Source organism: Ambystoma mexicanum, chromosome 5p (assembly GCF_040938575.1).
Source record: "Ambystoma mexicanum isolate Mex_15411 chromosome 5p, UKY_AmexF1_1, whole genome shotgun sequence".
Lineage (NCBI taxonomy): Eukaryota > Metazoa > Chordata > Amphibia > Caudata > Ambystomatidae > Ambystoma > Ambystoma mexicanum.
This window is the reverse complement of record NC_090930.1, coordinates 1,227,397,705-1,227,414,238: the sequence shown is the minus strand read 5'-3', so window position 1 is coordinate 1,227,414,238 and position 16,534 is coordinate 1,227,397,705. Positions and strand designations below refer to the sequence as shown.

The 16,534-nt window shown below is 39.3% G+C and overlaps 2 protein-coding genes across 2 annotated transcripts in view; one reads left to right on the top strand and one right to left on the bottom strand.

The window, feature by feature from the left end:
* Positions 1-16,534, bottom strand: part of LOC138481513 (cadherin-9-like) — a 1,092,027-nt gene that overhangs the window by 586,079 nt on the left and 489,414 nt on the right. The window lies entirely within an intron of this gene.
* LOC138481512 (uncharacterized) lies at positions 3,716-15,985 on the top strand. Its single transcript, XM_069613697.1, has 2 exons — positions 3,716-3,950; positions 13,570-15,985. Exon 2 carries the CDS (start codon positions 13,622-13,624, stop codon positions 15,410-15,412), a length of 1,791 nt encoding a protein of 596 aa, XP_069469798.1. The 5' UTR covers positions 3,716-3,950; positions 13,570-13,621; the 3' UTR covers positions 15,413-15,985.

The window sequence follows — 16,534 nt, the reverse complement described above, 5'->3', positions numbered from 1 at the left end:
AACATTCAAACTATATGTACCACAGTGAACACAGAAAGCAGTACATGATGAATTGATTGAGGTAAAATGAACTTTCCAAAACAGACAGGTAATAGGTTTAGAGCCTCAGCATCATGCAATACAATATCCTTGTGTGTGCTATTTAAGTCTGATGAACAAAGGAATCTTACTTCTTTAGATCAGGCAGCCTTGTGGGGCCCCCTCCAAGGTGAGGGCCCTGGGCAAGTGCCCCGTTTGCCCTCCCATAAAAACGTCCCTGTGTCGGATAGAGGGAAGGCAGTCGTAGTCTAGATGAAATCAGTCAAAATTTAAGGTTGTGGTAGGAATTCGGCAGATTGTGAGTAAAGTCTTGTGATTGTTGTTTCATTCTAGCTTTTGGATGTTTGTAGTAGTTCCAGAAAAATATGGAGAGCCAGATGGGGACGTCTCCAATATTCTAGTATGGCACTTCAGGCTTGTTAGCAAACCCTGCAACACTTTACCATTTACAATAAAACCACATAAATGACTTATACATCATAAAAACAGTGTTTGCCACCATTCAATGGTTACGGATGAAACAGGCCTAACATGTGCATCTAATAAAATGCATCATTATATAAAAACATAGTGAAAAACTCTTCCACATTGCTGCACTGCAAATCCACCCAACCATATTTGGAGTATAACGCGCAGTATATGTAAAAGACAGCAGTACAAGACCCAACTAGAGTTTACATTAAAACAAAGCAAAGGAAGACTTTTTCATTAGCAAGGGGTTAATCAAGTATAATTAAAAAAAACCTTTCTTCTCTGATTTTTGAAGGATATTATCATAATCTTGTAGGAGAGCTGGCAGTTCATAAATGTAGAGTTTTAATCAAGAGGCAGTGAAATGCAGCCAAGGTGTCAGTGTAAGTGTAAGAGGCCAACATAATTGTGACCAGATTAGGGAATTACAAACAGACACAAAGACATACTTAGTTTTGACCATACCTGTTTCCTGCTCATGCTGTCAATGGCTGTGATTTGCAAAACAGCAACTAAGGAGACTACCCATGGCAAACTGAGAAAACTGGCCACGTTATTAGAATTAAAAAGCTGTCAATGGTTGCAGATGCCTTGTGGAACCCCAATTGGGAGTCAGGAACTAATAACTGATACTCGCATCAGGGACAAGGCTTGAAAAATAGCTAAAAAGACACATTCTTGTGGCATCCATTGGTGCAATTAGCCTAAATGTAACCTAAAATGTGCTGGTACTAATTGTAAGGAAGGCATGGTATCAAGAATAGACAGACACAAGCAATCACAGTTAGAGGGTGTTTATTGAACTGTTTAGGTAGGGTGGAAAAACACCTAAGCTAAACCTAATTCTAAGATGGGAGCAAGCTACGACCATCAAATCAAAATAAGGCAGTCCTATCCGCGTCTTGTCAAATAAAAGGGCCGGTACTAAAAAAAACCTATTGCCAATCTTTACGCTAAATACAAAAGTGTGGGATATGGCTCACAAGAAATAAAGAAGTGTTCACAAATAATAAATCAGGTTGTGGTAGTTGTGGTCTTCCTTCCCCATGTTTTGAGCACGGGACAAGGTGGGATTCTGGAGCACAGCACACGCTCAAGCTTTCCCAGCACGAGACAACAGTACCGTTCTCAGCTATCAGGACTGTCGAGTTTCTTGCTCTATAAAAAGTCTCTTGCCTTTGAGGACCTGATCTAATCAAAATAACAACAAAAGTTCCTTTCTGCTTGTACATTGGTAATGCCTTTTCACCCCTGGATCCCCCTCTTTTGAGGTCAGTTCCCCAAGCAGTTCTTAGCGATATCAGGATCTTCGGAGGTTCGTTTTCCTACTTCTTATGGCCTTATAGGTTCAAGATTACCAAACAAAAAAAGTTCCTTTCAGATTGCACTTGAGGTGATAATTCTTCACCCCTGGGTCCCCCTCTTCCGGGCCTCAGACCCCTCTCGAATATCCACCTCACTCTGTCAAGTTCACTCTAGCTTGTATTTAAAAATGATTTCTCAGTTGCCTCCCTTGATTGTGTTCACTATGGATTTCAACACAATTCCCTCTGTGGCATTCACAAATCTGAATGTGTTTTTAAACAGTTCAATGACAACCCTCTGCCGGGTTCACTCTTGTCAACACACTGTTCTTTGGAACTTTAGCCTTCACCCCTTTCCATCACCATCCCTCTGTCTGTTTCACTCATGACAATCACACAGTTCCTTCTACTATCATATGATGTGGGATTCACTTCTCTTAGTTTCATGATCATCTGCTGATCGAAGTGAACCGTTTTAGGTCCTTTAAGATGAGGTAAAACTCTACAGGGTAGATGGAGATGGAGAAATTACTCAAACATCAAACATTCAACCGACTCTGGCAAAAGACGTTTGTCTGTTTTAATATCAATTATTTAAAACAGTGAGTACACTGGACATCATCCAAAATCCGGCAGTAAAGTATCATTCGTTTGTCATAAAAAACATGACAATATAGTAAAGATTTGTATACCTTGCCTCATCTGCGCAACCTATTCAATACTTATAGCCAGCCTTATGATTACTTTGTCTACTTGCATTACTGCATCTGTACAATTATAAAATGTTTGTCATTTTCTTCCGTGCTTCTTTAGACGTGTGATCTTCATTTCACATGCAAACGTTTACTTGGTTCTTACTTCGTCATCATATTCTATATGGTCTATCCATCTTTTCTCTTGTCATCTCTTCTGAGGTGTGTCACTTTCTTTATGTGACATCACCAATCTCTTCTTTCATCCTTCTTCACATGCTCTTCAGGGATCTTTCCCACAAGGCTGTCAGCTCTTCATGGGTACATAAAGAAAGGTCTTCTTAATAGATACTTTGCTTCAAAGGCTGCTTGTGCTATAGGCATCATTACAGGTGTCTTGCTTGTCACTATTTACGATTCCCAACATATAGGAAATTTAGGGGCAGAACTTTCAGTAGAGGTTTTTGGCTCCTCCTCTACAAAAGTCTTTTGACTGTACAGAGGATTTTACTAGACCCCCATATGACCACTTTGACCCTCTTCTCACCTTTCCCAAGCCCGTCTGGTACTAGTAATTTCAACAATCGGGTAATCGTCCAGAGTTTCTTGAGTGAGCACTGTAAGGATATTTGGCATGTTACAGCACAGAGTACAGTACTACTGCACAAGTAGCATTTTTTTTTTTGCAGCACCACCACAAGGGTGCGGTGCATTGCTATATGGGTTAGCAGATTAACAAGGAAAGACAGGCTATTCAGTCAAAAAAACGATTTTAATATATAAGATGCAAAGCTATTTTTACAGTTAAAAGCACACGTGTTCATTTAAAAATGCACACTATTTTTCACCTGAAATGCCTATATTGCTAGAGACACATTTGAAAATTAACAGCTAACATATTAACAATTAACCTGACTAATAAAACCTTATTTTAATATAACCCACTAATAAAATGTGTTCTCTACTGCAGAATTAGGCATACTTTGAAAACCATTTAAATGAGTGTGCAGATTTTTCTCTTCTCTGCCTGATTATCCGTGTTGTTGTGCACAGTAACGGCAGGAAGGAGGAAGTCAGATTTGCAACAATTGCAAATGTATAAGCGAAGCTATTGTTGAAAAGTAGGAGGATGAGAGATGATGGATTTCATTGGAACACGTCATAAAGAGGGCTGAGAGGAAAGTTTTAGTGGGCAGTAGCAGGGAAAAAGACAGGCAGACATCTTTCTGCACTACTGGGGAGAAGACCTGGCTGTGGGGGTGTCCTGCTGCAGTCGAGACTGGGGAAAGCTGAAAGAATTACCTTTCCACTGGCAGAGGCAGTCCTATCTGAAAAAGCTGAGAATTCCAGGCAATGACCCCGGCTTGAGAAGGCAAGCGTTCCTTTTTATTGGAGTTACGCCAAGAGAGCCACATTCACAGAGAGAAGAATCTGAACAGATAAGGTAATTACCTAACTGGGGGAGCTGTGTGTGTGCACGAAAGTATGCAGTCAGTTTAGAAAAATGAAAGTCCCGTGCGTGTCTTTATCAAGTGCTAATGTTGCAATTTAAGTTCTGTTCTCCGCCACTATAATTGCAGTGTGTCATTGAAAATGCTTTGATTGTTCCCTTTTATTGCTGTAAAAAATGAGATCATGCCTAAATGTAAATTTTATAATACAGAAAATATTTGAAAACAGACGGGTGGTTTATTTTCTATTTACCATTACAATGCCAATGATGTGGGGAGATTTTTAAACAGTGCAATGGTCATTTTAAGACAGATGTGTGTATGTCAGAATCAGTATGAATAATTGTGAATGACTGTAGTATAACTTGTTGGAGGTACATGAGCCAACGGGAAGAGAGACTCTCTGAACATAGCTCCCTACCGTATATAAGGTAGTGGAAATTACCACAAGACTACCACATATAGCTCTCTGTCGTAAATAAGTCAGTGAGTTTGCCCATGGTGGCGCACCAACACTATCCCTGGAAATTGTGGTTTCCCTAGAATGCAGGTCTGAGGTCTCTCTAGTGATCACACGAAAAATCTAAGCGAAGATAAGGGATTCTGGACATTGGGGCCACAAATAAAACAAGGGAATTATGCTCACCAAAATACCACCAACCACGTATACCAAATATGCAGGTCTGGGTGCTGAAATAATGCATGTCCATTGTATTATTGTTGCACATGGCCAAATCTGAATACAAAGAGTGATTATTGCTAAGTTATTTCTCGGCGGTAATAAAATACCGTCAGGCCCCAAATCTCCACAAAATACCCTACATATTTATGGTGCGTTGCAGGCCGGGAAAGTGATCATAGAGTACCTACTGGGCGTGGCAAGCGTGTCTCACACTGCCATTTGCACATTAAAGGGAACCCATTTTATAATAGCAGTGTGCCACTAAAAACGAATTTCAGAATGTCACAAAGGGAAACCACATTCTCAGATCTAGTGCAATATTTAGAGGCAAAGTTATTTGCACATGGGAATTGGTCTTCGAACAGTACCTTAGAATGGAGTAACCGCATTCAGGGTGAGGTGCAGAAAGAAAAACTAGACAATATTTTTGCAGAAGGCAGCATAATTCAGGTCTGCCTTACGAGATTATTGAATGCAGCCGATAAAAGTGCAGAGAAAGACTGTTTAATACGTCTATGCGGCAAAATATGGTTTATTTTAAACAAGTCACTGCGAATGCAAGAGAATGATACTCAGCTAATTAACAGGTTAAAGACTGAAATAGATGGGGCAAGTAAAAATCAGGAAATGTTGAGAGCAGAATTGGATGTATGCCAAAAAGACATGCAATTAAAATGCAGAGACTTTGATACTCAGTTATCCAAAAGCAAGAAACAATTTGAAGATAGTGAGCAAGAATTGACACACTTAAAAGCCTTAGTGGATCACATTAGGCAGGATAAAGATGAGGTTGTTTCAGAAATGCAGATTTTACAAAAAGAACATTGTGAAAAAGAAGGTGATCTCCAGAGTGTAGAACAAGAAATGATTAAAATGATTCAAGAAAGAGACAAAAGAAATAAAGAGTTCAATGAATGCCAAATTCAAATGTGTGACATGCAGGAGGCAATTAATAAAATGAGTGATGAAAATAATTATTTGCATGATGAAGCCAACAGACTCCTTAAAAAGTGTAAGGACTTAGAACAGCAAATGTGCATTCCCAGGTCACAGGAGAGGCGGCAGGGTACCACATTCAATGGAGTGGAGGTGAATTCTAGCTCTGCCCAAAGAGCTAGTGCCCCAGTGACTGGGCCGGTGACTGAACTTGGTTGCAGCGCCCTTGGGGGATTTGATACTCCCATTGGGGGCAGCCACCAATCTCATACACCTGAAAACAGGATTGAATCACAAAATAGTGCAATTCCATGCATTGCAACAAGTAGCCCCATAAAAATAATGAAATCCATTAAGGCCCTGATCAAACCATTTAAAAAGGGAGGTGAATGCTGCATTGAGGATCACTTAGAAGCGGTGCATGACATTTTTAAAGCGCTCCAGATACCTAAGGAACAGTACAGACAATATTTTCATTTAACTTTAGATGCCCCGACGGCCAGCATCATAAGGGGATTAAATGAACAGCAGAATATGACATGGCTGGAGTTTGAAAAAGAAATTAGGCGTCATTTTTCTCCTTTTCAGTCATTGCAAGAGGCAAAGAAAGTTGCGTACACTATTACTGCTGGACCTAATACATCACCTCGCCAATTTTTACAAGACTTAAAAAGAGCATTCTCTCGCTTTGATGTATCTTTTGACTCAAATTCCAATGAGTTTAAAACCGCATACTTCTATGGGCTACAGAAAGACATCATATCCCAATTGGTCCGTGAATTTGACCGTGACAAGTCCCTTGAATGGATTGTACATCAAAGCACCAAGCTATATGAGGTACTCTATTGTCAGGGTAGAGAAAGTGATAAAATGAAAGATACTAGGCCTAAATCTAAAGAACCCTCAGCCACAGTAATGGAAATCAGGTCAGCCAAAATGTCCCTTGAGTCTGCTCAAAGCCAAGGTAAAAATAATGTGACACCTGAACAAAGGGGTAATCAACAAAGATCGCCATTGCCTGTACCAATGTTCCAATCACATGATCCTAGTAATAGAGAGAGCTACATCAGCCCTAGATATTTAGGAGATAGACCCCGGGTAAGATACCGGTCTGATATGGCAGGTATGAACAATAACCAGAGACAAAATCAAGATCAAAGAAATGATGGTCCCTACCAGTCATTGGGGACACAGAGCAGATTTGATCCCAGCACCATGATATATGGTAATCAGGATAGGCCCCGATATGTGGATCGATTTACTGATAATGGAAATCAATATAGGGGCCAGTACCCACAATCTGAGAGACAGGACATGAGGCAAAACGTGAACTACAGTCCACGCCAGTACAATGATTCCCCACCAGGGGACTATAATCAAAGGATGGGTGCAAACCGCTCCCCTCCACAAATGAATCAAGAATTCAGAAACCATCCCAACCGGTATCAATCACCTGAGAGGTATCAGAATAGATCCAATCAGGGGGAAAACAACCAATATCGACCTAGGCCACAGAAAGAGGATCCTAGAGAGGTGGAAAGGTTCCAATGCCTTGAGGCCCAAGTGAAAATGTTAGCTGAGCAAATAGGAAAGCTCTATACAGCGCAAAAACAACCTTCCAAAGAGGGGGCTGATGGCCATAGCAATGACCGGGGGGCTTCCGAAAAGTGACTAAGTACTCATGATAACTGCAGTGCCAAAATGACAGATTGCTCTGATATAACTTTGCATAACGACTCTGAGATGACTAATGGATTAAAAATGAAAGTACCAGTAAATGAAATTGTGACAGAAAGTGCAAATACTTCTAAAAAAGAGGTACGGTTTAACTTAGAGCTAAATAAAACAGTAAAGATTTGCACAAATGAAAAAGAAACATTAGGAATTCCAAAAGAACAAAGGGACAGATTTAAGAAAAATGACTCATGCATGGGGAATACCAGTGAACAGGGAGTAAGTGGGGATGCCATAGCTCCTTCCCTGGGCAAGCAAAACAATTACCAAACACAGACAGAAAAAGGAAATACTCACAAGGAGGGTACAAGTCAATCACCTGAAAAATTCTTTGAGCCACATATTTTTGAAGAGGCTGAAAGGGCTGGTATTACACTAAATGATCACAAATGCACAGAATTAAAAAATGACAAATTGCTGAATGATGTTGTGACACATGTTCAGTTGGAAGGTTGTAATGTGGTCTCTGATGTTACCCAGATGGATGGGCGAACGGTGGCCACACTCCAAAAAACCTCTGAACATGGAGAAATGAATAAAATATCTCGCACAGAAATGGGTAAAAAGGAGGGAAAAATGTCTTTTCATTTACCAATGTGCTTAGCCAAAAGTGAAAAAGGCCTGAGAAAGGTGAGCCCTGAAATCAGTAAGAATTCACATTTCTTATGTGTATTAGAGGAAGTTGAGGACAGATATTATGCACCCATCACTGTAGAAGAAAAATGCCACACCTTTGCTATGATTGACACTGGCGCACAGGCCACAATTATGTCCAAGGAGCTGGTAAAGAGTATCAATGAAGGGAGGCCTCCACAGAGTCAGATCACAGTGAAGGCAAATCAAGGCCCAGTGCATAACTTTAATGGGGAGGAGGTGCCCATCATAGGTGTAACTGAGGTTGACATAAAAATAGGAAAGCACAGAATGAAACAAGAGGTATTGATCACATCTATTTGTGAAATTCCATTTCTGATGGGGACAGATTGCCTGAAAAGATTGTCTCCTCTCATAGATGGGGTGAATGGAGTGCTGTGGTCCTTAACCAAAAAACCATTGAGGCCTAAGAAACTAAAATCACAAAACAGCAATATAAAAGAATGTCACACCGTTGCCAAAACAAAGGATGCTGTGGAGGTATATCTACAGAATAGCTGCATACCTAGTGTCACTGTTATATTAAGGTGTCAAGACAAAGATCAGAGCGACAATGAAAAACTACCTGTACAAATATACTTGGACCCAAGGAAAGATTGGCAGACTGCCATAGACGAACACACATTACGTTTCTATTTAAAAGAGAATACATGCAAACAGAATATTGTTCCTAAAACAGATTCAGAAAAACACATTACCACTCTGGCAGAGATACACATGGAAGATGAGCAACCATGGGTTCACGCTGGTATAAATGATTATCTTAAAACAATAAAAGCCACTTTAGCGCTTGAACATGAAAGGAGTTTCATTAATGAGAAATTGTTGCAAAAAATTATGGAGAGGGAAGAAATCCCGAAATTTAGGATTAAAAACCAATATGTTTCTGGGTTGGACAGTCCAAACTTTGAAAACCGAATTACAGGCAGATGCATGCTTAAAATTAGCATTGGGCAGAAAGCAATTTACCATAATGTATGGATAGTGAGTGGAGCACAAAATGAATTTTACATGGGCAATGACATCATGCACAGAATGTGTATGGTGTTAGATTTCCTTAATCAAAAAATATGGTCGCGCCTAGGTGGGCCGGCGCCTGAATTTGAAGACAAAAGAAGGGCTTATCATTGTGCACAACTAGTTCCTTATGCAGTCGAATTACAGATGAGGAAAAATACTATTATTCCTGCATTTACAAAACAGTTTGCAATAACACTGAAATGCAAAAATGGACAGCAGATGAAAGGCTCTGATGCATTTGTATGCCTGAATGAATCCATAAAACAGCAAGGCCTGGATTATGAATACATTCCATTGGTAGACATTGGTGAGGGATCTGTAAAAATCATGGTGAATAATAAAGGTTGTCAGGATATTCATTTAGAGGAAAACTCCCCATTAGGAATGGCCATACAAAAATCACATTATACGGCAGATTTAAATAACATGGTGATTGGGAATATTCCTGAAAAATATGTAGATGCCAAGGGCGAGTTGCCAGAACACCTGGACTCTCAGCCCAAAGGAATGTTTAAAATTCATTCTGTGTATCCTTATGATTCAAATGAGACAGTGTGCTGCCATCAAGAGGATTGCATAATATTTAATTTAAATGAAAATGAAACAGGAAATCAGCCCATTGAAGTGGAAGCTGATATGCCAAAATATTTGAAAGTGGCAGCTCTACAAAAAGACACAGCCACACAGTTAGAGGAAAGCGCTGAGATTCCTTTACCAGAAGAGTTTCCAGAATTTTCCAGAATGGTAGAAGAGCAGATCTCCTTAGCGGATGCATGTAACAGCGATGAGGATCGACGCACTCTGAGGGAAATATTTATGGAGTTCAAGGATGTATTTGCAAAAGATGCTTATGATTGTGGTTTAACTGATTTACATGTGGCCACACTACCAGAAGGTTGTAGCAGAAATCCAGTGTTTGTACGCCAGTATAGACTACCGCTGGCATGTTTAGAATCATTGGCAGAGATTATTAAAAATTTGGAATCACGGGGAATAATTAGGCCCATTCATAGCACATCCAATACGCCTATTTTAGGTGTGTTAAAGCCAAATGGTCAATGGCGGCTGTGTGCAGACTTAAGAGAGTTAAATAAAAGAGTACCAGTATCTAGATGGCCACTACCATTCATTGATCAGGGCCTAGCTCAGATACATGGTTCAAATGTATTTACCACGTTAGATCTCACATCTGGATATTGGTGTGTGCCATTGGCAGAGGAGATACAACACCTATTTTCCTTTACATTTGACAGGACTCAATATGCCTGGCTTAGAGCTCCGTTCGGGTACATCAATAGTGGGAGTGAATTTGGCATATTTTTGAGAAAGGCCATGCCGGATGCAGCGGAAAGAGGGACAATAGTTTATGTGGATGATGTCTTGATAAAAAATGAAAACCTTAAAAGCCATTTTGATGAAATAAGACATGTGCTTGGCCAATTGCAGAAAGCAGGCGCCAAAGTATCTTTGCAAAAAGCACAATGGTGCAAGAAAAAAGTGAACTTTCTAGGGCATGAAGTGACTGAACATGGGCTAAATCCACAAAGGAAGAAAATAGAGGCCATACAAAGATTAAAAGATCCTAAAAATGTGAAAGGAGTAAAAAGTTTATTAGGGATGACAGGCTATAACAGAAAGTTCATTGAGAATTATGCAGAAATCACTCAACCATTGACTAAACTGCTTAAACTAAATACTCCCTGGAGATGGGAAAGAGAGCAATCTGATGCAGTGGCTAGATTGAAGGAATGTCTTGTAAAGGCACCATGTTTAGCATACCCCATAAAGGATAGGGATTTCTTTATAGAAATAGGCTTTTCTGAACATTGTATGTCAGCAGTGTTATCACAAAAACACGATTTGAATCACAAAACCATTGCATATGCAAGTAAGGCATTTTCCCAAGTTGAAATGAAATTTAATGAATGTGAGAAGGCCCTATTAACCACTGTGTGGGCGCTACAACATTTTCGCCCCATTGTTCAGGGAGAAAAGGTGATTATTGAAACAAATCATCAACCTTTGCAATTTTTAGAAAGTAAAAGAATTAGATCAGGCAATCTAGCGCAATCCAGAATCACTTCATGGACGCTGGCATTACAAGGTTTTCCCGTAGAAGTAAGATATGGACAAAATAAAAAGAGCCCAATTGCTCAAGGGTTAGCTGACTTACATGACTGTGCAGCTGAACAAATAACAAATGAAATGGATGTGGAAGCTAGTTTACAGGAATTTGAACAATCACCACACAAAGCTTTTGATGAAAAAACATGCAAGGATTTGCCAACTGTATACGTGGATGGTTGTGCTTTTCACATTGAAAATGACAGTAATAAACAATTAGTGGCAGGAATAGGAAATGTCTGGTTGAAATGTGAAGGCGTTCCTAGTATAGGGATGAGGATTGGAGATAGGAGCAGTCAGGTGGCGGAATTGGCAGCCATCTATAAAGCAATTGCTACTGCAGTTGATAAAAAGTTCAGTGAAATTGTCCTGGTGACTGATTCTGACTATGCACGGAATAGCTTTGTGGAGTATTTGCCTGGTTGGAAAGCAAGAGGCATGGTTACATACAACAAAAAGCCACTTAAACATGGAAAAATGATACAAGCCATAGACAAATTGGTGTCAGAAAATAATTTAACAATATACTGGAGAAAAATTCGTGGGCATTTAAAAACACCAGGAGAGGATAAGGAGGGAAATGATAAGGCAGACCATCTGGCTAAGATTGGGGCTGTGATGGGAGAATTGCTACCTATTGATTATTTAATGGGTGAAATACAAATTGATGCAGTCACACGGTCTAAAGCACCAAAGGAGGTAGATCAACCGGTGGTGCAGTGGAGTCATGACACGCCAGACCAAGATTTGATTGAGGCACAAAAGAATGATCAAATTTTGGGAATCTATTATAATCATTTGATGGATCCTGAACAAAATCCTTTAACAGAAAATGATTGTATGGGAAAAGAAGAGTTGAGGGTGTTATTAAAGAACAAAACACGAATTAGATTACAGGATGGACTCATGATTAGAGAGTCCATAACAGGGCAAATACAGTGGGTAGTACCCCTTTCATTCAGAGGACTAATGCTACACCATGCACATGATGCCATAACTGCAGGCCATAGAGGTTCACAAAAGACATTAGAAATACTAAAAGATTATGCTTACTGGCCACATATGTCCCAAGATGTGGAATTATATACTAGAGGATGTCTAGTATGCGCCCAATTTAAACCTGCTTCACCAATGCATAGAGCACCATTGATGAAAAGAGGCCTAACTCTCCCATGGTCAGATTTGCAAATAGACTATGTAGGTCCTTTAAAAAGGTCGAGCAGGGGACACCGCTATATTTTGAGTGTGGTATGTTTGATGTCAAAATGGATTGAGTGCATTCCCGCACCAGATTGTAGTGCGCAAACAGCAGCCACATTGCTGGTGAACCATGTGTTCTCAAGGTTTGGGTTGCCACAAAGAATTGAGTCAGACAGAGGAAGTCATTTCACAAGTACTCTAATGAGTAAGGTATGGCAAATACTAGGTGTGAAAAGGAAACTACATATCGCATATCGGGCGGCGTCTTCAGGTACAGTTGAAAGAAGCAATAGGTCTGTTGTGGACATTTTAAAGAAATTTGTGGCAGAAGCAGGTTCCAGCTGGGATTTGCGTTTACCATTGGTTTTGATGGCAATCAGGTCGACTCCTGCCAAAGCAACAGGTGTTAGCCCCCATGAGGTCTTAACAGGTAGGAAAATGGTGTTACCACAACACCTACTATACAGAACACATGAGCAAACTCTAGTGAGTGCATCCACAGTTCATGAATATATTGATGAAATGAGGAGGCATTTGCAACATGCATTTGCTTTTGTGCAGAGAAATCTGGAAAGAGCTGCTGACAGTGCTAAGTCATATTATGACAAAAAGACATCAGTAAAGGAATACAATGTAGGGGATCAGGTGTACAAGTTTCATTTTGGGAAAAGTAAACAGAAAAATTCTAAATTTCTGGCAGCCTGGCAGGGGCCATTCCGAATTATAGATAAAGTCTCTCCTGTAGTGTATAAAATTTTGAAAAATGAAGGTGAAACAGCAATAGAGCAGTTTGTCCATGTAAATCAAATCAAACCATGCCATCCCAGACATGAGATCAGGCAGCTTGAGCATGTGGAAACGGATAGAGTCCCTTGAGAAAATAAATGGGTGTAATCAGGAGGCAGTGACAAAGAAGTTAAAAAAAAAAAAAAAAAGTTGATTGTTATGATGGCACATAAACACTGTAATATATGTGAAAATATATAATATAAATAAATAAATAAATAAATATATAATATAAATAAATAAATAAATAAATGCACATATAACGGAAGCTCGTGGTTGGTGTACAGAGAGAAAGTGTATTAAATATTGAATGCTGTTTTATATGTGTTTGTTTTCTTTTAACTTGTGTTTAATTTCAGAAAAAAAAAAAAAAAAAAAAAGAAGTATTTTTACCAAGCATGTTTTATTTTTGGCAAAAAGGTGGAAATTAGTATTGTGCTATGTACTTAATCTGTTTATTTTCTATTTTGATTTAGACAATTAACATTATTTGGTCGGAGGTTCCGGGATCAGAGGCCACGGGAGACGATGGAGTACTGGAGACCGCGAGGACGGATTCCGGGAAAGCCCCAAAGAGGGGTGAAGACCAAGGCTACAAAGCGATCAGCATTGAAGATGATACCGATGACATGTTTAACAATAGTGATATTTGGAGGGATCTTCAAGAATTCAGAAGCACAGGTTGTCATTGAACCTGGACCAGCATCTGGTATCGCGGTAGAAGAAGCACCAGGATTCATCATGAGTGATAGAAGGATGATTTTCCAAAATATCTACATACCATTGGATCCTGAGATTTTGATTGAAAAACATTTGAACAATACCGGAATTAAGATTGAACAGACTAAAGAGTGGCTGGAAATAAGAAAAGAGGACGCTAAGCAGTCAATAAGAGATATATTAATGCAATTGGAAAAAACATTCGTGAATTCAGCAGACATTAAGAAGAAGAGAGGAAAGAGAGGTGCGGTGATGCTCGCGATATCAATGGTAATGTCTATAATTGGGGCAATAATAGGTACTACAATATCAACAGCCAATTCTATTTCGGTAGGAACACTGAGTACTAAAGCACAACAACTGAGTATTGACCTAGAAATAATACAAAAGACATTAGATGGAATTAGAGGGGGACTGGATGAACAAGTAAGATTCATAAATGAAACTGCAATCATTCTAAATGAACAAGCGGATGTGATGCAACGGGCGACTAAAATAATACTTAAGCATGACAGAACTTTAAATGAAATATTGAACATAATGAGTCCTGTTGATAGACTATTAACGAATTATATGAGAGAAGTTCAAACTGCAGTTTCACAATTGATTCAAGGACATATTCCCTTGTATTTTGTTTCGCAGGATATCATTCGGCAAATGATAGAAAGATTGACCAGGAGGGAAATTGACCTTATACAGATAAGAATTGCATTCGAAATGGGGAATGCAATGCCGTTATATGTGGACTTGGAAAGACTAGAGATCGGATTTTTGCTATGCATCCCATTTGTAGCCCCTGAACTTATTTATCAAACGAAGTGGGTACACAACGTGGGATTTTGGCAAGAGGACAAATTCATTAAGATTAAGACTCCAGAAGTGGTGGCATTTCAGTCATGGGAACCTGAAGTTTATTTAATACCAAACCTGGAAACATGTGTAACATTTAAAGAACAAAATTATATGTGTCCAGGTAAACCGTTTGTTCCTGATGCCACAGATGCTATTTGTGGATTGAAATCTGACCCAAGTATATCAGAGGGATGTGAAGTGATTATTAGTAATATGGGGAGTGAAGAAATGGCACAGGCTAAGATGGTCAGAGGTAAATGGTTGGTCAGTACCTGTTTAAAGAACATGACGGTAGTACATTTAAACCATGGAACATACGTGGTTAAACAGGTAAAATATAATGTTTTTTATTTACAGGTTCCAAAGGATGCAATTGTGTCAATTGGGGGATTAACATTGTTCCATGTAACAAATGATGTTTGGGAAAGCCAAGTGGAAAATATCGATTTTTTTCAAAGGGATACTTTTCCAATAGATCCAGATGTGGAATATTTATTGAATCACAAAGAAAGACATGTTATGAAAATGAATTTGCGAAAAAACAATATTACAATTAGTAATCTGGGCATAATAGAAGTGGAAAGATTTAATTGGGGAACCTGGGGGGAACGCTCAATAGTGGGTTTGGCTATCTTGGTGCTAATCATGGGTGGATGGTTGATTGTGCTATCAGTAAAAATGAAAATGTTACTGATTTTACTGACTACGTCAGGAAGAGAAAGATATCCCAATACACATGCATTTTAAGAGAAAAAGAAAGAACAAGTTGTTTTTAGAGATTGGCTTGGATTATAGCCAAGTTCTAAAAAACAAAAGGAGGGTATATGTAAGGATATTTGGCATGTTACAGCACAGAGTACAGTACTACTGCACAAGTAGCATTTTTTTTTTTGCAGCACCACCACAAGGGTGCGGTGCATTGCTATATGGGTTAGCAGATTAACAAGGAAAGACAGGCTATTCAGTCAAAAAAACGATTTTAATATATAAGATGCAAAGCTATTTTTACAGTTAAAAGCACACGTGTTCATTTAAAAATGCACACTATTTTTCACCTGAAATGCCTATATTGCTAGAGACACATTTGAAAATTAACAGCTAACATATTAACAATTAACCTGACTAATAAAACCTTATTTTAATATAACCCACTAATAAAATGTGTTCTCTACTGCAGAATTAGGCATACTTTGAAAACCATTTAAATGAGTGTGCAGATTTTTCTCTTCTCTGCCTGATTATCCGTGTTGTTGTGCACAGTAACGGCAGGAAGGAGGAAGTCAGATTTGCAACAATTGCAAATGTATAAGCGAAGCTATTGTTGAAAAGTAGGAGGATGAGAGATGATGGATTTCATTGGAACACGTCATAAAGAGGGCTGAGAGGAAAGTTTTAGTGGGCAGTAGCAGGGAAAAAGACAGGCAGACATCTTTCTGCACTACTGGGGAGAAGACCTGGCTGTGGGGGTGTCCTGCTGCAGTCGAGACTGGGGAAAGCTGAAAGAATTACCTTTCCACTGGCAGAGGCAGTCCTATCTGAAAAAGCTGAGAATTCCAGGCAATGACCCCGGCTTGAGAAGGCAAGCGTTCCTTTTTATTGGAGTTACGCCAAGAGAGCCACATTCACAGAGAGAAGAATCTGAACAGATAAGGTAATTACCTAACTGGGGGAGCTGTGTGTGTGCACGAAAGTATGCAGTCAGTTTAGAAAAATGAAAGTCCCGTGCGTGTCTTTATCAAGTGCTAATGTTGCAATTTAAGTTCTGTTCTCCGCCACTATAATTGCAGTGTGTCATTGAAAATGCTTTGATTGTTCCCTTTTATTGCTGTAAAAAATGAGATCATGCCTAAATGTAAATTTTATAATACA

Excerpts from the sequence above, each read along its gene's own strand:
- LOC138481512 (XM_069613697.1), top strand. The coding sequence starts at position 13,622 with ATGGAGTACTGGAGACCGCGAGGACGGATTCCGGGAAAGCCCCAAAGA.